This window comes from Lynx canadensis, chromosome C1 (genome assembly GCF_007474595.2).
Source record: "Lynx canadensis isolate LIC74 chromosome C1, mLynCan4.pri.v2, whole genome shotgun sequence".
NCBI lineage: Eukaryota > Metazoa > Chordata > Mammalia > Carnivora > Felidae > Lynx > Lynx canadensis.
This window is the reverse complement of record NC_044310.1, coordinates 36,453,157-36,474,508: the sequence shown is the minus strand read 5'-3', so window position 1 is coordinate 36,474,508 and position 21,352 is coordinate 36,453,157. Positions and strand designations below refer to the sequence as shown.

General features: G+C 47.1%; 1 protein-coding gene across 1 annotated transcript; it reads right to left on the bottom strand.

Moving 5' to 3' along the window:
• Window positions 1-5: 5 nt before the first annotated feature.
• Window positions 6-17,048, bottom strand: NSUN4 (NOP2/Sun RNA methyltransferase 4). Its single transcript, XM_030326617.2, has 6 exons — window positions 16,911-17,048; window positions 12,152-12,495; window positions 7,565-7,719; window positions 4,464-4,624; window positions 3,164-3,288; window positions 6-2,577 (listed from the first exon to the last, which is right to left on the bottom strand). Exons 1-6 carry the CDS (start codon window positions 17,001-17,003, stop codon window positions 2,301-2,303), a joined length of 1,155 nt encoding a protein of 384 aa, XP_030182477.1. The 5' UTR covers window positions 17,004-17,048; the 3' UTR covers window positions 6-2,300.
• Window positions 17,049-21,352: the final 4,304 nt, after the last annotated feature.

Below are 21,352 nucleotides of genomic sequence, written 5' to 3'. Positions count from 1 at the left end.
TTTTTGAGAGAGGAAGAGAGAGAACACGAGCCAGAGAGAGGGACAGAGGGGGAGAGAGAGAATCCCAAGCAGACTCCACCCTCAGCATGGAGCCTGATGCAGAGCTCGATCCCACAACCCTGGGATCATGACCTGAGCCAAAATCAAGTCAGATGCTCAACTGACCAAATCAACTAAATCAAACTGAAGCCCCTCAGTTTTCTTTTTTTTAAAAAGGGCATGATGCTACATTTAATCTTTTGGGACTAAACTTTTTCATTTAATATTTTATTGTAAAGATTCGTTCATATTGTTATGTGTCACTGTGGTTCATGTTTTGACAACCATATAATATTCCATTGTGTGAATATTCTAATTTATTTTTCCATTCCATTGCTCATGGGCATTGGGTTTCCTTTTGGGATTGCTATAAACATTCTTATACAAGTCTGCTATTATACATGTATGAGTTTCTCTTGATTTATCCCTAGTATTGAGATAACTGGGCTGGAGGGCAAGTAAATATTCAATTATAGGAGATAATCAAACTTTTTTCCAAAGTAGTTCTCTGCTTTTTCTATTTGGGTCAGTCTATCATCAATTTGATTGGGACTCCCGGAGCAAGAGACCCTCTCTTCTTGAATTATCACTGCTTAGCATTTAGTTAGCACCAGGCTGGATACCCAGGAGGCAGGGCAGAAGCCTAGGCACCTGAGGCCTCCTAGGCTCAGCCAATACTGAGTGCAGAGTAAACAGCAGACAGGGACCACATACCATATATGGAGACTAATTAAGGTCCTACTCCCTCGAGCTCCGTCTTCCTAGCTTCACTTGATTTTGAGTCTGGAAGATCTTCCAGGGCCCTCAGTTACAATGCAAATCCCAAGAAAAGAGAGGGCTTAACCTTATCTAGAATCCTTCTCAGCTGACACCTCTAATACCCAAACAAGAATTAGCAGGAAAGGCATAAAGAACAAAATGAGTGACAAAAAGAGAAAGAGGAGGGATAACGAAAGTGGGAAGAACCAGGAACATAAGTATTCTGAAATTATGCTCCCTTTTCTGCACAAGAACCAGTTTTTCAGGAAAAAAAATTTTTAATTAAAAAAAGCAATATTTTGCAAGTCACCAAGCAACTTTTAATATCCCTGCCATTAAAGGATTACCTTCTTTACGTTAAAGTTACAAAAACAACATAACTAGCATGCAGTCAGCAGTGATGTAATATCGACCCAAACTTCATACACTCTGGAAGATGAGGCCCTGTGACACTGGGGAAGAGCTCAGGGATTTGGGGGTGGGCCGAACAATGGAAACCAGAGCTTGGCCACAGACCAGGAACAAGAAAAACAAAACCAAAAGCATAAAAGAAGAAGATACTAGGAGCTGCTGAGGTGCTCAGAAAGCAAAAGGAGAGCTGCATGAAGAAGGATGAGGGGGTCTCACCTCCCACAGTCCCAGCTGCTACACCTCCAACAGCTCCCTGGCTGAGGTGTCACACAGGAGCTCAAGGAACACTTGCTAGATGAATGAACAATGGCAGAAACACACAGAAGAGGAGCACAGCCCTGTGGCAGAAGCAGCTTCCCCAGCCACCTTGGGCAGCAGTGCTGTGGACAGCAGGAGGAGTGGCTTCCATTGTGCAGCTCGGGAGAGCTTTCTCGGTATAAGTAAGCAGATTATCATGCATTGTCTTAACGTTTTTAGTTGCTTGTTCCTTAAATTAGATCATGGGACATCTGAAGAAATTAGGGAGGCTTGTTTGGGCCCATTGGCTGCTGAAGACTGATCACACAGAACTCACTTCAAATGGGAGAGGTGCTCTGTAACCAGAGGTCTGTAACCAGGCTGAGTTCCTGGGCTTTGGACCCCTAGGAGCTAGTGCTCAGTAGCAGCAGCTGATACAAATGGAACTAACAGTACTTGGACTGACATGAGGCCCCAACTACAGCCCCAGCTCTATGGAACTTCAATAATTTTATTGGCTAAATGCTTCTCCCCAAGTTTACAGCTTAAAGTGTGGGCCTGCTCACTGGCTCCTCTTCCTCCTAAGCCCCTAATCGGGCAGGAACCTTTAGCACAGGCTTAGAAATGGGGGAAGGGGGTACAATAAGTGAGTGAGAAACCTGCTGATGCTCCATAATTGGACAGCATGACAGAAAAACTCCTACTTTCTAATGCTGAGAATTGTCTACACAAAGACTTGAACATGATGGAGATAGGACCCAGAGTGCATCTTTGCCACTGGTCTTGGTTTCTGGTGCCTCTATGGAAGTATACCCTTTACCTTCCTACCCCAGGACTTCGGGAACCGGGTGATGCTATGTCAGCCTACACATTTTGCAAAAGTACATAGGCCCAAAATTGGCCAAGAGGTTTGGGATTACCAGTTCCCCAACCTGGCAGGATGGGAAGAAAGAAAATGTGTCCATGAAAAGCTTTCGGAAGTGACTCAGGTCTTCCACCTGAACCTTGATGCTGTATTGATTGGCCAGGAACTCGATGGTGCCTTGCACCACATACTCGTTCTGTAAATGTGAGAGTGAGCAGGTGGAATAGACAACATGGCCTCCTGGTTTGGTGGCAAGGAGTCCAGCCCTGAAACCAGAAAGAGAGAAAATCAGTGACTACTGAGCTTCCCAGAAGCAGAAGGACAACAAGAGGAGCTAGAAGCAGGCACAGTGGAGTCTACTGTGGGATGCGCAGCTGTGTTAGCTTCTGAAGTCTCTCCCCCAAAGATACCACCAGAAAAGTCGTTCTCGAAAGAGAGCAGCAACCCAGCCTTACTCCATGGGCTCTCCTCTGGAAGCAATCCCCTGAACTCTGACTCTGGTTATGGGCCAAACCCTGGTGCTAGCTGTGCACTGAGTCCTTACCAGCCCTACTGAGCCTTGACTTCAGTAACTTTTTTCAAGCTTTCAAACTTGTGCCACTCACTGGGACTGACAATAGCGTGGAGGTAAGAAACGTAAATGAATCTGTGCCACCCACCCTGCTATGTGTGTCCTACCACATAGGGTTTGTGTGTTCCAGAGAAAGGCCATCCTATCAGATCTGGAAGTTCCTCAATCAGAAGACCCGTCTGTGGGTGATGGTGTTGGCAAGAGCTCGCAGTTCCCCAAGTGACTGGTCCCCTGGAGCACTGTGGCACAAAGTCCTCAGTTTTTGTAAATCTGTTACTCACGCGAGCAGCTGCATCTGAAGCATAGGCAACATCTGCCGCTCCTTCTTCCTCGACCGCTGAAAGATGTTGTTCTCCTCCTCATGAAGGGAGTGGCGGTCTGTGGTACAGGGCACATCCACCAGCACCTACCCACAAGTGTTAAAGGGTACTGTGTTAGAGCTCCTTACTGGCTCCTCTCCCTTAGGCCCTTGCTCTGAGAGGTTTCACTCAGTGCTCCCTCTGCTCATCCTTCCATTGCAGAGTACCTGACAAAGCTTCTCACTTTAACCTGGTAGACAACTGGGAAATAATGAGTGGGAAAAGAGTATATTTAGGTATACTCATGGCTAGTCAAAAAACCAAAGCCAATACCCAAGTAACCATAATTAAATAATTGATATCAACCTAGAAAGAAGGCCTTCCCTTGTTTTAGAGATTTTAAGTAATAACTACATCCAACATGGGGCTCATACCTATAACCCTGAGATCAGGAGTTGCATGCTCTTGGGGTGCCTGGGTGGCTCAGTTGCTTAAGCATCTGACTTTGGCTCAAGTCATGATCTCACAGTTCGTGAGTTCGAGCCCCGTGTTGGGCTCTGTGCTGTCAGCGCAGAGCCTAGAGCCTGTTTCAGATTCTATGTCTCCCTCTCTCTCTGCCCCTCCCATGCTCCTGCTCTCTCTGTCTCAAAAATAAATTAAAAAAAAAAAAAAAACATTAGAGAGTTGTATGCTCTACTGACTGAGCCAGCCAGGTGCCCTTCATGGTTTAGGACTCTGTCCTTGGCTATTTGAATGAAATATCCAATTTACAAAATGATACAATGCCCCGAAGGTAGCTAATATACTGAATAACAGGATCAGGATTCAAAATTATTTTATGCTGAAACATCATATCCAATATGGAAAGTTTTAAAGTAAGAAATATAAAATCATCCATTCATTTACTAAGAGCCTATACTCTGTGCTAGGCACAAGAGACAAAAACAAAAATTAAAACAAAAGAAAAAGTCCTATAATTATGTTTCCAAAAAAAAAAAAAAATTCATCTATGGAAGAGAGCTGTGAATTTTACGTGAGAAATAACCCTTTTCCCACTCAGTCAGGTTCAAACTCTTTCCTGTTAATTGTCTCCAATGAAGACACTACTGATGACTGTGAAGAAGGCTGTGTTCTCTCAATCACCCACGGAGAGCTGGCGAGGCCCAGAAATGGCCCTACATCCCCAAATATGGAGGGCTGGATCTTACTCACTCAGGGTCTGCAGCTGAGATGGGAAGGCCAGATTCGACTAGCTCGATGTCTCAGGTCAGGAATCACTCACCCGGTCATAGGTGTCCCCCTCCAGTTCTCCCCACTTCCTGCCATCCCATGAGGTGACTCGAACTCGATTCCTATCCCTGATATCTTGAGGCACATAGCTGTGAAGAACCTTCTGTAGTCTGACTGTTCGAGAAGTGGACAGATCATTGGCAGCGAGATTGCCTGTGGGAATATAAATTTTAGCATTGTTTTTCTAATTCTGAAAAACAAATACCATCGGAAACTTGATAGGGATTGCACTAATCTATAGATGGCTGTGGGTAGTCTGGACATTAAAATGCCTGTGAGAATAAAGAAACTTCAAAGCCATCGCCCAACAAAACATCACACCAGCAATGGTGCTGATGGAGAATCAGACCAATTCTCAGGCACAGCCAATCAATGCAGGCCCCAGGGGCAGGGGCAGGGGCAGGGGCAAGTGGAGAAGAAACTTTTACTATGTGCATGGCACAGTCCTAGACACTCGAGAGCAGGAGTTGCAAAGGCAAACACCTACACCAGCCAGAAAGGATATGTAAATAAATAAAGCAGACCAAGTATGAATATTTCTAAACAAATATGCTCTCTCCTACTTTTCTTGAATCACGTGTCTCTCTCTACATCTTTGGCAGATGCTATACATTATTTACCAAAAATATATTCTCTTCCCATTCCTTATTAATAGAACTCCAGTTTTATTTGAGGTAGAGGGGAGCGATGTGCCCCATTTCCCAGCCTCCTTTTATAACTAAGTATGACTATATGGCTAAGTTTTGGTCAATGAGTTACGGGCATAATTATCGTGTGGGATTTCTGGGGAGATGTTCAAAAGAAGTTAATGCAATTAGATGCCCCTTTTACCCAATCTTTTCTTCCTGTCTTGAACTTGAATGTGATAACTGGAGTTCTAGGAGCCATCTTGAGCCATGAGGCAATCCTGACGATGGAAGCCAGAAATAAAATAGGTTGCAAAAAGAAAAAAGGAGCCCAAGTCCCTAAGACTGTGTAGACTCCATACCAGCCCCGGACTGCTGATATCCCAGTTCTCTTATGTAAGAGAGAAATAAACTTCTTTAAGCCAATTTGTTGATTTTCTGTTTTATATGACCAAACCTAATCCTAATTAACTTACCATCTGTCTTTCACTTTCCCTTTTGTGACAGGTGTGAATTCAAAAAAGAGCTCACTGGGGCACCTGGGTGGCCCAGTCGGTTAAGCGGTCTGATACCTGGCCTCAGAGTCAAGGAATGAAAAGGAGGCAGGAGCTGCGGTGAAGAACTAGAGAGTATATACCTTATCCACTGGGACTGGTCACTCCCATGAACAAGCTTAGTGTTCCCACAAACACATAGAGTCCCAATTTTTAAAAAAAATTTTTTTTCAACGTTTTTATTTATTTTTGGGACAGAGAGAGACAGAGCATGAACGGGGGAGGGGCAGAGAGAGAGGGAGACACAGAATCGGAAACAGGCTCCAGGCTCTGAGCCATCAGCCCAGAGCCTGATGCGGGGCTCGAACTCACGGACCGCGAGATGGTGACCTGGCCGAAGTTGGACGCTTAACCGACTGCGCCACCCAGGCGCCCCATAGAGTCCCAATTTTTGAGGGCACTCAAAGAAGTAAAAAGTGGATTCTCTGCTCAGGAGGAATTTGCAGAAGGCCAGGAACTAAGAACAGAAAAAGCTGGGTTCCAGTTCTGGCTCTATCTCCAACTCAGGTAAAAGTTAAGTTATTTCATCTCTTCAGGACTCAATTTCCTCCTCTGTAAAATATAAGGGCTAGACTAGGTAAACTCGAAATTGCCTTTGTCGACTGGAATCAAGGACTCACTTTGGTGAGGGGCCAGGATGGGGGTAAGGTGCTGGTAATTTAGTACACCTTAGAAAAGCAACTCTCAGTTACTTCTCCTTGGCCCTTCTCCTGCCTCTTAGTTCAAGTTCCTCTTCTTCCAAGTAACCCTACCTCATTCATCCCCTTTCTGATGGATTCCTACAGCAGTCAGTCAGATCAGCACAGCCCAGCACAGAGGCTGGGATCTCCTGCACTGGACTCATTAAACCATATCAACACTTTTTCTCCTCTCCCTCTGCACTTCCAGGAGGTAAGATCAAATGTGCAACCTTGCTCAATCACCCATAGGGTCTACCACACGACCGGAAGCTAACCCAAACTATGCAAGTTGGCTGACAAGAACTGAAGAGAAGGGCCCAGGTCCAACAAAAAGGCTAGGGCACAAGGCAAGAGAAACCTGGCAGGGTGAGTGGAAAAACCACAGTCCTGCTCTGGGTATTTCTCAAATCCCCAAGGAAAAAGTGTTGCCTATTTTAAGGCAGGATGTCAGCCAGTAGATGGCTGAAGTGAACTCTTATGGTACACATAGCCCAGGCTGGTGGCTGCACTACTGCGATTAGACTTGGGCCTATCCCCAGGGAATTCATAATCTTGAAGAGGGAGAAGATGCATACCCGGTAAAGCTCTGATGCAAGGCTAATGTGCTAACAGTTGCTAGGATACTGCCCATGGTAAGGGAGCATAGGAGACAGAGGCGTCACTTTGCAACCAGCCCCTAGAGGTCATGAGGGAAGACTTTCCAGGAGGTGGCACCCTTGAGCTGGGACTTGAAAGCTAAAAGGATATAAGCAGGCCAGCTAGGATAGGACGGAGGGTATTCTAGAGAGAAAATGGAACATGAGCAAAAGATGGAGGCTTATTCAAGAAACAGAGAGTAGCAGGATGTGGCTGAAGCATATAAAGTCTGAGGAAGAATGACATAAAGCTATAAAGGGTGGCTGCAGCCAGATCTTATTGCTTTAGCTGGCAGACTGAGAAAATGGAACTTAGAGACAAAGTAAACAGATACAGGGCGGTAAAAGTGTCAGGTATAGACTGGTCAGGGCCCCACTTTAGTCTGCCTCCAGAGACCTTGCTCTGCTCAGCAATCTTCTTTGGCCAACTGACACAGAGAGAGAAGAGAGACAGCTGCAAACACAAATACTCCACCTTAGCAAGCAAGCACTATACTCCCTCTGACCTTGAGACCTGAAATCCCATCAGATTCAGTATGCCCCTGACTGGGTGAGGTAGGGAGCCCTCACTGCCCAAGACACCAGCCCTCTGACTTACGGCAACAGCCAGTCTGAAGCAGTGCTAGTGTCTTTCCCCCAGGGGCCGCACATAAGTCAAGCACAGTGTCACCAGACTGCAGGCCAAGGGCCAAGACAGGCAGCAAGGAAGCAGCATCCATCAGGTAGTAGTCCATGACACCCAGGCTGCCAAGTCTACAAGAGAGGAGACCACCTTATAGTCAAACTCCAAGTCAGGAGACCCACTGGAAGTCAAGGCCACCAAGTCCATGCCCTCGGGGGTTACTGAGTTCTACTCACCAAAAACTCATTTCTAAGACCCACACTCACTTATTCACTCACTCATTCATCCACACAGCAGGCAGAGTGACCCATTTAAAACACAGATCAAGGGGCACCTGACTGGCTCAGCTGGTGGAGCATGCAACGCTTGATCACAGGGTTGTCAGTTTGAGCCCCACATTGGGTGCAGAGATTACTTAAAATTAAAATCTTCAGGGGCGCCTGGATGGCTTAGTCGGTTAAGCAACCAACTTCCGCTCAGGTCATGATCTCACGGTTCCTGAGATTGCTGTCAGCCCAGAGCCTGCTTCAGATTCTGTCCCCCTCTCTCTGCCCCTCCCCCGCTCACTCACGTATGGGCACACGCATGCTCTCTCTCTCTCTCTCAAAAATAAATAAACATTTAAAAAATACATAGGGGTACTCGGGTAGCTCAGTTGGTTAAGCGTCTGACTCTTCAGCTCAGGTCATGATCTCACCATCTGTGGGTTTGAGCCCCACATCGGGCTCTGCGCTGTCAGTGAGGAGCCTGCTTGGGATTCTCTCTCTTTCAGTCCCTCCCCCACTTGCTCCCTATCTCTCTCAAAATAAATTTTAAAAGAATAAAATAAAACTTAAAAAATAAATAAAAATAAAACAGCACCCCTCCCCCAAGCCCATCACTTCCTATCTCTCTATGTGACACTACTTTTCTTTAAGGCACTTATTGTTCACTTTATATGTACAGGTGTGTGTGTGTGTGTGTGTGTGTACTCTCCTCCTCCTCCCTCTTTAGAATAAAGGCAGAGACTTTGTTTGTTCACTGGAATAACCTCAGCACCTGAAACACCGCCTTGCATACAATAGGAGCTCAGTCTTATTGGGTTACATATTAAGATACAAAATGCTTTCTGGGTTCAGAGAAGAGCGCCATCACTTGTCCCTCTCACAGTTACCTGAGTCAGGCCTGATGAAGAAATAGGCCCTATTAGGTGAAGAAAGGGAGGGATGGAGGAAGAAACAGGAGCATTCCAAGAGAAGAGAAAAGACCAAGCGAAGGCACAGAAGCATGCAAACTCATACCTCCTTTCAGAAACAATGAGAAATCTTCAGTAGCAGAAATACAAAGTGGAGGAGATTGAGGTTGAAAAGCAGGTAGAGGCCAGGTTGTAGAAAGCCTAGGACCCTATGCTAAGGAGTTTGGACTGTAACCTGGAGGCAGTTACCAGTTTGTAAGGAAAATGACATGATCACCTAAATAGAGTTTTAGAAAGCTAGGTAGGCTAGAAAGAACACATTAGAAACAGACACCAGGGGCGCCTGGGTGGCTCAGTCGGTTAAGCGTCCGACTTCACCCGGGTCACGATCTCGCGGTCCGTGAGTTCGAGCCCCGCGTCGGGCTCTGGGCTGATGGCTCAGAGCCTGCAGCCTGCTTCTCATTCTGTGTCTCCCTCTTTCCTTGCCCTTCCACCATTCATGCTCTGTCTCTCTCTGTCTCAAAAATAAATAAACATTAAAAAAATTTAAAAAAAAAAAAAAAAAAAAAAAGAAACAGACACCAGTGATGAGGCTGTGATGAAAGTCCAAGTGAGAGCCAATGAGGCATGAAGACAGGCAGGATCCATGTGGGTAGAGAGAGGGACGACAGACAATAACCTAATGGTCACTCCCAGGCCAGTTGTCATAAGCCATTCCCCTGCCTGAGACACAGCTCAGCCATTGGGGACAGACTCAAGAAGACAGAAACCTGACATTTGCTGCCCTGACAGGAAGGCTCTGGGAGAAAAATGTGATGAGACATGAGACATAGCAGCACTGAGGGTTTGCTTCAAAAGCTATAATCCCCGGTCTTGAGGTTATAACACCTTCGAAGATAGGCTCAGACTATAATAGGATACTTTCAAAATCAAATCATGCCTGGATTGTCCCTGAAGCTGTGTGCCCATTGCCCCTGCAAAAGAGAATCAACCAGCACTGGTCTACAAAACTCATTCTCATCCAGTTCCTTCCTTTGGAAGTGTCACTCAACCTTTTTTTGGTTCAGACAGTTTCGGGAATCTGCTGAAAGCTACAGTCCCTCTTTTCAACAACAACAACAACAAAAAGCACAACAGTTTTTCAGACAATTTCAGGAGGTTCCTGGACTCCCTAAATACATCCTTGACCTCCTGAGAGGTTAAGATTCCCTTGATTTATAGGGAGCCTATCAAGATGAGAAGGAAACCCAAACCTCACTGAATAGAAGCCAAGCACCCTAGGCAACTTAGGAAACCCTGCTTAGTCTGTGGTTCTGCCTAAGACCAATGCCTCCAAACCGGTCTCTAATCCTGCCCCAATCTATCTTCCTCCCACCCCAATTTATTACAGTGATCCTCCTGAAGCATAACTTCGATGAGAATGACACAGACAGTAAGAGATACTGTTTAGGAGTGCTCTACCACAGGTACTACACTAGGTGTCTCGTATACATCACTCCATTCAGGCCTCACCACAGCCCTGTGATGCAGCAGAACCCAGGATCCAGAGCCACACTGGCTGCATCTCAAAGCCAGCCCAGGTGCTCAACAATTGTGTGCCTTTAGCAAATGACTCAATTTCTCTGTGCACCAGTTTCCTCATCTGTAATAAGAGTACATGCCATATAGGATTATTGTGAAAATGAAAGGAATTAATAGAAGTCAAGTGCTTAGAATAGCAGCTGCCACACAATGAGCTATAGTACCAGTACCATCATTTTCCAGATTATTTTCCAGGAAAGGAAACCAAGAGTCAGTTATTCAAAGCTAATGTCCAATAACTAATGAAGGTAGAATCCAAATCTAGGTTTTCTTGACTCCAAAGCCCATGCTTATAACCACTGTGCATTATTGCCTTTCCCCTACTTAGAAACCCTTTCCACCAGTTCTCTAGAACAGATCTTGGCAATTTACAGCAATATGTACTAAAGAGTGCATCGTCTGAAGCCATTCAGCCCTGGCAGGTCCAGCCATTTATAAGCAATCCTGGGCCATCAGAAAAATCCCCTTCTCCCAACCTATAAGCTCCTGGCATTCAAGATTCCCATACATGGCCCCCCACATACTCTTCCAGCCTTACCTTCTAGCTTTACTAAGCACGTAGCCCTCCCTCAAGCCAGCAGCTAGAGCTATTGCAAAAGCTTCCTAATTTACTTCCCTATTTCATATTTGATACATAGCCTCGCCCCTCTTCAATTTGTTTTCCACACAGCAGCCAGAAAAATATCTCAAAAATTCAAATCTGGTTATGTCATTCCCCACCTTAACACTTTTCATGGCTCCCTCTTCCTTTTAGAGAAAAAGTCCAAAATCCCTCATGGCTTAGACTTTCAAAATTTGGCTCCTGCCAGCTTTTTTGGCCTGTCACTCCTACCCCTACCCCCATGCCACCAGCTGTAATTCCTACTCATTTTCATGTCTAAGCTTAAATTTCACTTCCTCAGAAAAGACTGCGTTAGATCTCCTAGTTATAATACCTCATAGCACCTTGTACTTTTCTTTTGTGGCACTTATCACAGTTGTAAATAGTTTCTCAATACTTATCTTCCTCACTAGACTGTAAGGTCAATGAGGGCTTTTGCACCTGTAACCCAGGCACTTAAGAAGGCCTGGCATTTGGTAGACAATAACTATTTACTGAATGAGTGAATCAGTCCTTCAAAGATCAATTCCCATATCCTACAACTAACATTGAGCTCTCATTTTCTCAGTTTCTAAAGCACAATGTAGCATTTGATCGCAAGAGTCTTTTTCATCCAACTTTATATAAATCTGAGCACTGGATCAGAAGACCAGGAGTCCCCTCACCACCACGCCCCTCTGGTACTTGGTGTCCCTAGCAAGTCCCACTTGTTCTTTGGTACCATGAGCTTACCTGTCCCACTCACTTGGATGGGTGGCTGTGAGGGCAAAATGAGAAAGCCCTTATAAATAATACACACTTTAACTGTGGAGGGTGTTAAGTGCTCAAGTTAGAGCACTCTTCGATGGGAGGTAGCGGAGAAGAGCAGGTTCAAAGTGCAGGTTTTGGGGTCAAACTGCCTGGGTCTAAGTCCTAGCTGCATCACCTGCTATCCAAGGAACCTAAAGCAAGCAACTTCTCTGCACCTCAGTCTCCTCAAATATAAAAGAGGAACAATAATATTACCTACCTCAGAGTGCTGTCGACAGAACAAAAGGAGATCACGGATAATGCACACACAACACTCAGAAAAACGCCTAGCATGTATAAGCACTCAGTAAATATTAGCAATATTAGGATCCTCATTAAATGGGACAAAAGCTGGGTCTCCTGCTGTCTACTTCCTGTAGACACTCAGGATGGCCCTAGCCATGACTCCAGATCCTACCTGGCAGGGGGAAACCGGCTGACATCCCCTCTGGTGAAAGTGAAGCATCGAAGGTTCGGGCTGCAGGTCCCAGAGGCTAGGGATGGAGTTGCAGTTTGGCCACTCTCAGGCTCCAGTTCCCCATGGGAGATGGAGTCATTCACAAAGTCCCTGGCACTCAGCTTCTCCAGCTTTCCACTCACATGATCCCAGGCAGCAAAGTTATTGACCAGTGCACCATACTTCTGCTCTGAAAGGAGACTGACCCGGATGGATGGCCAAAGATCACCAAATTGCACACTGTAGGTCATGTCAAAATTCTGCAGAGCCAGTTGAGTGGCAGGAAATTTGGGCTCTGTGGCAGCCTAAAAGGAAAAGAACAGCCTTATTGGTCTTCCAGCCTTGCCTCTCCCCTCCCACCTAACCTCACCAATACCTCAGAGCCCTGCAGCCAACATGGTTCCAGCTAGTGCCCACTCCTGCCTTTGCATCCTACCTCTGCCAGCCAGAAGAGAAGTGCGAGAGAGAAAAGTAGTAGGAAGTTGGCCCTTCTGTCTCAGTGTTGTGAGAGAAAGCAAGCTGTGGCTCTCACAACAGCAGGTGGGGTCACCAAGAAAGGCGCGGGGCACTCCCTCAGGCCTGGGAGTAAGAAGAACTTAAGAAAATGGCAGCTCAGGATAGGACTCTTGAGGGGGGCCTACCGAAGGTTGGAAGAATCTATGAAGGCCCCGGGAAACTTCAGCCTTAAAAACAAAAGACGCGGGGCGCCTGGGTGGCTCAGTCGGTTGGGCGTCCGTCATCGGCTCAGGTCACGATCTCGCAGTCTGCGGGTTCGAGCCCCACGTCGGGCTCTGGGCTGATGGCTCGGAGCCTGGAGTCTGCTTCCGATTCTGTGTTTCCCTCTCTCTCTGCCCCTCCCCCATTCATGCTGTGTCTCTCTCTGTCTCAAAAATAAACGTTAAAAAAAAAAAAAAGACGCTTTCTCTCTGAACAGTCCTTCCATCTTCTAAAGCATTTTCTGGTCTCCTAGCTTATGTGAGCACCACAACAGATAGCTCGGTGGGATACAAAAAAATATCAACCCTCCACATTCGATGGACAGGTATAAGGTAACTTACCTAATGGCATGCAGTGGCTGACACCATAATGCTCAGAATCACAGGGTTGAGGGTCATTCGGGGAGTTCTTATACCCCAGGAACATGGGATAAAGGGAGCTCACAGAAACCTTGAGGTGTGAGCCAAAATGGGGACTTCTATGGGGGTAGCAGAGAGAGACATGAGTCAACCTTGCAGAGCATAAACACAGATTACGAGGAAAATGAAGACCTCAGCTGAGGAGTCCTCAGGTCGATCCACGTTGCCACAGCTGGGCGCTTGCTATGGCTGGCAGTCCTGTTATTGTCTATGAATTTTGCTCTGGTCTGCATTTTTGATTTGGTCAGAACTCTTCCTCTGGCCCTCATTTCTTGCTATGGCGAGGACTCTTGCTCCCACCATGACTTCTGCTATGGTGGGGACTCTCACTCTGGCCTCGACTTTTGCTGGGACAGGGACTCTTGCTCCGGCTCCTGCTGTGGGAGGGACTCTTGCTCTTGCCTTGCCTTTTGCCATGGCAGGAACTCTTGCTTCGGCTCCGACTTTTGCCATGGAGGTCACTCTTGATTTGGCCCTGACTTTTGCTACATGGAGAGCTCTCACTCTGGCCCTGATTTCTGCTATGACACTCGCTCTTATCCTGATTTATGCTTTGGTGGGAACTATTGCTCCGGCTCCGACTTCTCTTTCGACTAGGACTCTTGTTCCGACTCTGACTTCTGTGAAGATGGAGACTCTTGCTCTGACTTCGACTTCTGCAGGAGTGGTGGCTATTCTCATTCTGGCTCTGACTTCTGCTTTGGCGGGAACTCTTGCTCTGGCTGTCACTGCTCTGGCATTCACTAATAACAGTTAAGCTACGGCTGACATTAGTGCTACAGCTGGAAGTCTTGGATGAAGGCAAAGGACAGCCAAAGGGAACCTGGGGGCACTCTTTGCAGGAGGCTCGAGGAGCCACAGAGTAGACGTGGAAGCCACAGGGCATAGTATCGGGGTGGCACCGGGTTTGGGGGCCAATGGGTAAACTTTGAGGATCAAAGGGTGTTCTCAAAGGGATAAAAGAATAGATGTGGGTGGAACAAGGAGGTGCCACAGGCTGGCGATAAGGTTGGGCTGGGCCCCTGGAAGTGCTATAGATGCCACAGGGGGGCACCATGGGCAGTTTATGACACTGAGAGGGGCAAATGGATTGATTGAGGGAAGCAAGGAGTGGGCAGGGATCAGGGGTCGAGGAAACCACAGAATATATACGGGTACTGCATGGGGGTCCTATGGAGAATCCATGGGGGCTGCTCTGAGCATAACTATTGGTTGAGACAGTACCAAAAGGAAGGCGAAGGGGAAGACAAGTGGGGATAACAGGTTTGAGGGTCCTAGGGATCACAGTAGGTAAGGTAGTTCCTTGGGGAATTTCTTTGGGGCAGGGATTTGAGCAAGTGGTAATGGATGTCACCATACAAGAAGGACCAGAAGGGCGGGACGGTGGTGGAGGGGAGGCGCTGGCCTTAGGGGCCCTGGGCTGGTCAAAAGGAGTGTGCTGGAGAGGGATGACCAGGGAGCGACATCTGTGGAGAGCACATGGTTGTTTTAACTCTGAGGATTTGGGGGACTTCACTTGGGGGCAAACTGGGGTAGGGAGAGGGGGTTCATTACAGCTTCCGCGGGGGGGTGACTGGGATGGAGATATAAACTGGTTGCCCAGGGGTGAAGGGAAGGAGAAGACAGTATAAGGACAGCAAGAGGAGAGGGGAAGAGGTGGTTCCTGGGGACAGGGGGGACAAGGGGGATGAGGACAAGGAGGACAGGGAGGACAGGGAGCACAGGGGGCACAAGAAATCGGGGTGCCTGGCTCTACCAAGAGGTAAGAGTTCCCACTAATCTCCCAGGTTAAAATGGACTCCAAGCAAGGCTTTATGGGAGCCTGGGACGGGGGTGAGCAAAGAGAACCAGTACTCTTAGGGGATAGGCGGATGGCACAATAAGGGCTACCGGGGGCAGGTACATGGGCCTCTGGAGAAAAATGGGAACAGTGATAAGAGCTCTCCTGAGGTGAGCTGGGAGAGCCAGATGTACCTGCCTGAGAAGAAAGTGGGGAGCCACAGAAATTTTTCCTAAGGGGCAGGTCAAGCTGTGGTTTAGGCTCACAAGAGTCTGGAGGCTTAAGGTGGACATGGTAAAAGCTGCCAGTGGGTGGGGAAGATGCTGGAGAAAGAGGAGGGTCATTATAACTTCTCCCTGAGGACCAGGGAGAGAGCAGAGGGGAGATCCCAGTTTCCAAAACCTTGTGAGAAAGGAGTGGGGAAGCTAGAAGTCTAGTTTCCGGGGGCCGGTGAGCAAGAGGAGGTGACATAATGGGGGTAGTTCTCAGGGGCCTATGAGTAAGAGAAGGTGACATGATGGGGCAAGTTCCCTGGGACCCAGGACCGGTGGAAGGTGAAATCATGGGATCTGTTCCTGGGTGCTGATGAGTGACAGAAGGTGGAGTCACTGGGCCAGTTTCCAATGGCGCATGAGGGAGGGTGGGAGAAGTCACTGGGCTGGTTCCTGAGGGCCGATGAGGAAGAGGAGGGGAAGTCACAGGGCTGGTTACCAGGGCTGAAGGGTATCCACAGTAACACAGGTAAGTCTGCTGGTCAGTGTAAGGGCTTCGGGGACAGGGACGCGGTGTTCTCGGGGGACTGATCCAGCTGCAATAAGGGCTCCGTGGACGAACAGAGGGTGACCCCAGAAGGCTGCGCCGGTCAAAACAAGGGCTCGAAGGGGGCGAACCCGAGATAATAGGCTCACGGCAGTAAGGCCTTCCAAGGAGTGGATAACAGGGTTCAAAAGAACATCTCCCAGGGCGCAGGGGAGGCTGTGGAGGTGGGGAAGGGGACGGTGGGGGCGGGGAGGGAACCGGAGGGGGTAGGGAGGCAGGCGTGGCGGTTATGGAAGAAATTCCAGGGCTACAGCTGAGGCCAGAGAAAGGGTCTCTGGAGAGGTGAGGAGATTCCAGGGGCTGAGGAGAGTCGCTGCATCCTTTGCCTGGGTCTGGGTAAAGGCCAGAAGTGTGGGCAGGGTGATCGCTGTAACCTTTCCTGGACGCCAGAGGCACCTCGAGGGTGAGGACAGGGTTGAATCCTTTCCCAGTGGGCAGCGGAGACCCAGGAAGGAAGGGGTTGTCGCTAAGACATTTTTCGAGGGGTGAGGGCGGCCGGGCCGAAAGTTCTAGGAGGAAAGGCGGAGACGAGGTCATGCAGGGAGGGATGAAGGGGGGCGGGGTAGGAAAGAAGGGGAGGGCGGGGAAGAGGGAGGAAGGGAAGTGTAAGGGATAGTGGGGGCCAAGGGGAAAGTAACCAACAGCAGGGGAACACGTGGTGGTGACATAACTGAAAGAATGAGGGCGGAGGTGATGGCGTAACTTAGGGGGGCGGAGTCGGGGTACAGCGGACATACTAAAACAGCCGAAGATTTGTGACGAAACAACAGGGCAGATAGAGGCGATGACGTAACAGATGCGAGAGGGAGGAGCCTAGAGACGGCCCCTGAGGGGCGGGGAAAAGAGGCTAAGGGCCTTCCGGAGGGGCTGGAGTAGTGAACCTATCCGACAGTGGCGGGAGGTGGCAGGGCTAGAGAAGTTTCCCGAGGGGAGGCGGCAAAAGGCCGCTGTCACTGTTTCCTCGTGGCCAGCGGCTGGACCTTACCCATTTCTTCTTATGTCGATGTCTCCGCGGGATGGTCGCGAAGTGCGCACGCTTCAGCACGCCCGGCACACCCCTCACTACCAGCGCAGCCATATCAGCGTGCACCGCCGAGTCATTCCGCCCGGAACCGCAAGGGCCGACCCGCGGGTTCCGGGGAGGTGGGGGCGCCACTCTGGACGAGAACAGGAGGGAATTCCGGCGGCCTCAGGTTCGGGGCTCAGCACACCTTTACAGCTCAGGTGCAAACCGAGCCCCGCTCCTCCAGGGATTTTCTGTGGGTTCTGGGAAAGAGCAACCATTCGCATGGAATGGCGTCTCTGCCTGGGTGCTTGGAGCATTGGGAAAGACTCCGTAAAGGCTCCTAGCCCAGCTGGGGGATCAGAGAAAACCGGGAGGTGGCAGTTGGCAAATGGGGGCGGGAAGGGCCTTCTAGGCAGAAGTTGCACGAGGAAAGATCCTGAGGTAGAGAAAAATGAGGCCAGATTTGTGGGCAGAGGCAGATTTATACTGAAGCTAACCAAGCTTGAAATTTCAGAACTTGCCATTTGCAGTGCCCCTTGCAAGACCCTGTACCTAATTTTGTATTGTTTTTCTTGAAGAGGACCTCTCGGATTCTGTAAGCTGTAGGTCCCACAAAACTTGACCCCCTCATAGGGAGACGGTAGAAAGGAAGGACGTGATCAGATAGGTGGGTTTTGTTTTGTTTTGTTTTTTAAAGTTTATTTATTTTGAAAGAGAGAGCATGAGGGAGGGGCAGAGAGAGGGACAAAAAGAGAATCCCAAGCAGGCTCTGGCGCTGACAGCGTGAAGCCCCACACGGGGCTTGAGATCTCACCAACCGTGAGACGTGAGCCGAAATCAGGAGACCAAGAGACAGTCGCTTAACCGACTGAGCCACCCAGGTGTCCCCTCAGATAAGTGTTTTTAAAATGATCATCTGGGAGCTTACTGGTTGGTGAATACACGGAGGTGCTGGGAGAGAGCACGGAAGCGCCCTGTCTTTCCCTATGTGCATCTCCATCTGACCGTACCTGAGTTACATACTTTTATAATAAGCCAGTGATCTAGTGAGTAATGGGTTTCCCGAAATATGTGAGCTGCTCCAGCAAGTTAACAGAGCCAAGGAGGGGCTGGTGGGGAACTCTGATCTCTAGGCAGTGGATCAGAAGTACAGATGTGAGCTGTCAGCCAGTGGAGCTTAAGTATTCAAAAGTAATCAGCCACCATTTCAAACTCCCATCAAAAAGTCCTATCACGGGGCGCCTGGGTGGCTCAGTCGGTTAAGCGTCCGACTTCAGCCAGGTCACGATCTCGCCGTCCGTGAGTTCGAGCCCCGCGTCGGGCTCCGGGCTGATGGCTCGGAGCCTGGAGCCTGTTTCCGATTCTGTGTCTCCCTCTCTCTCTGCCCCTCCCCTATTCACGCTCTGTCTCTCTCTGTCCCAAAAATAAATAAACCTTGAAAAAAAAAATTAAAAAAAAAAAAAAAGTCCTATCACTTTCAGAAGGCAGGAAGTTTGGGTACATTTTTACTGAAGTTACAGGAATGATGAAGCAAGTGTGAATTTTAAGACAACAAACTATCTCTTCACTACCATAGAAAATTAGAAGTAGTGAAGAACCTTGTAGCACTTTGAGCTTTTCCAGTATTTTATGGATTGTGAACTGCCAAAGCTACATATGAATGAGGGAATTTTTGACCTTTGCTCAAACTATATTCTTGATGTGGGTTGTAAAATTCCACTGAGAAACATACACCTTTATTTCCACATTTACAGGGTAGGAGGAGTTACCAAAACTTTAAATATCACAAATAGAATCTTGTGTTTATCACTAAAAAAAGAAAAATCATCTGACAGTTGATGACCGGAGTAGGTAGGATTATGGGAGGTAGATCAGATGAGAGAAGACAGTTCTGGATTAGTGTGGTGCCAAGGAAGATACAAAAGGATTCCCGGGCGCCTGGGTAGCTCAGTTAAGTGCCTGACTCTTGATTTTGGCTCAGGTCACGATCTCACGGTTTGTGGGTTCGAGCCCCACATCTGGCTCTGTGCTGGCAGTGTAGAGCCCACTTGGGATTCTCTGTCTTCCTCTCTCTTCTCCTCCCCCGCTGTTGATCTCTCTCTCTCTCTCTCTCTCTCTCTCTCTCTCTCACACACACACACACACACACACACACGTAAAATAAATAAACATTTTTTTAAAAAGGAAAAGGATTGATTCCACTTGTGATTAAGAGAGAATTGATTGATTGGCCCTATCTATCTAAACTAGTACATGCTACACCTCCAGTTAATAACTGTCCTCTTAACCTGCCTTTATTCTTATAACTTATGTATTTTTTCATATAGTCTGCTAAATTACAATTTGCAAAAGGTGGGAAACATAATTCTTACACAAAGATAAAGTGAGTGCAGGCCAAAGATTTTATTCATCATAATAAACTACTCCTCCATTATTATCCTAAATAATGAGGAAACCAGTTAGATGGTAAGATTTGTGCAAATGAGAATTTGAGTTTCAGATATTTAGATTGCCAAAGGAATGCTGAAATGAATTTGCTGATAGTTGCAAAAACATTAAAATCTTCAGTAATAAACTATAATGTTGGGGACTATCACTTATACCAGATGGAAATCAATTCCATCTCTACTGATCAAAATCCATTTGCATTACTATGGATAGGAGTAATTTGCATTTGCCATTGGTTTTTTACAAGCTAACCTTTACCCCTACAAAGTTGTGCAATAGCCTAGTCAATATAAAGTCAATCAAAGGTATACTCTAGCACTACAATGAAAGAGCACCCAGTAATTCTCTTTTGCCCATTTACAAGTTCTGGACCAATTTTCTGACCCCTCACCAGAATGTAAGATTTTAAAAATCAAATCAAGGATTTTGTTTAATTCATTGTTGGATTATCAGCACCTAGAGCTGTATATGGTACATAGTTGGTGCTCAGTAAATAGTCATTGAATGAGTGAGTGAAAGATGAGAAAGAAGTTTGTAACAGGGACCTAGCAGTTGTAAGATGGAGGGAGATGTGTGCATAGAGAAAAGCCTTTTTTGTTTTATTAAAAAAAATTTTTTTTAATGTTTATTTATTCTTGAGAGAGAGTGGTGGAGGGGCAGAGAGAGAGGGAGACACAAAATCCAAAGCAGCCTCCAGGCGCTGGTCTATCAGCACAGAACCCGATGCAGGGCTCGAACTCATGAACCGCGAGATGACCTGAGCCGAAGTTGGACGCTTAACTGACTTAGCCACCCAGGTGCCCAGAGAAAAGTCTTTAAAAAAAAAAAAAAAAATCTCATGACATTTAAATCCAGATAAGGATCCAGTGAAGAGAGATTGAATACACTAAATAGGAGTTATCCCAGTACACCTCTTCTCACAGATTTATACCGAATGTGGAGTGTCAGGACCACAACCACAGTCTCCCTGTGAAGGGTCCTTTCCAACTCCAAGCCTCAGTTTACCCATCTATAAAATAGGGAATCAAGAGAGAGGGTTGGAGTAGATCAATGATTCTCAAACCTTTGGGTCTTGAGACACTTTACACTCTTAAAACTTAAGAATTATTAAGCTTTTTATTTGCTATCAATATTTGCCAGATTAGAAATTAAAACAAAATATTTTAAATATTTACTCATTAAAAATAACAATAAACCCATTGCATGATAATATAGGTATCTTTATGAAAAAATAGTTATATTTTTCTAAAAGAAATTTAGAAGAGTGGCATTGTTTTACAAATATGTGGCAAATTAATGTCTGACTTAATGAAAAGCTGGATCTTCATCCTCTTCCTTTAGTGTGTTATGATATGTTGTTTAAGTATATATAGAAAATCCAGCCTCGGGGCGCCTGGGTGGTGCAGTCGGTTAAGCGTCCGACTTCAGCCAGGTCAGGATCTCTCGGTCCGTGAGTTCCAGCCCCGCGTCAGGCTCTGGGCTGATGGCTCGGAGCCTGGAGCCTGTTTCCGATTCTGTGTCTCCCTCTCTCTCTGCCCCTCCCCCGTTCATGCTCTGTCTCTCTGTCCCAAAAATAAATAAAAAACGTTGAAAAAAAATTAAAAAAAAAAAAAAAAAAAAAGAAAATCCAGCCTCACACAGATAGGTGGTTAGAAAAGAGAGGAGTATTTTAATAGCATATATATATATATATATATATATATATATATATATATATGACATATATATTGGATATTCTTTGGTACTATCTCAAAATTGGACAAGTGGTAGTTTTCTTAAAAGTTAGTAGCAGGGAAAAAAAAAGTCAGTAGCAGGGGCACCTGGGTGGCTCAGTTGGTTGGGTTGAACATCCGACTTCCACTCAGGTGGTGATCTCAGGGTTGGTGAGTTCAAGCCCCACGCTGGGCTGGCTGCTCTCAGCCTGTCAGTGCAGATCCTGGTTTGGATCCTCTGTCCCCCTCTCTCTGCCCCTC

Coding starts and splice junctions, on each gene's coding strand:
- NSUN4 (XM_030326617.2), bottom strand. CDS start 17,003: ATGGCTGCGCTGGTAGTGAGGGGTGTGCCGGGCGTGCTGAAGCGTGCG. Junction 12,496..16,910: donor ATCGACATAAGAAGAAATGG/GTAAGGTCCAGC, acceptor TTTTCCTTTTAG/GCTGCCACAGAGCCCAAATT. Junction 7,720..12,151: donor AGCCGGTTTCCCCCTGCCAG/GTAGGATCTGGA, acceptor CCTCTCTTGTAG/ACTTGGCAGCCTGGGTGTCA.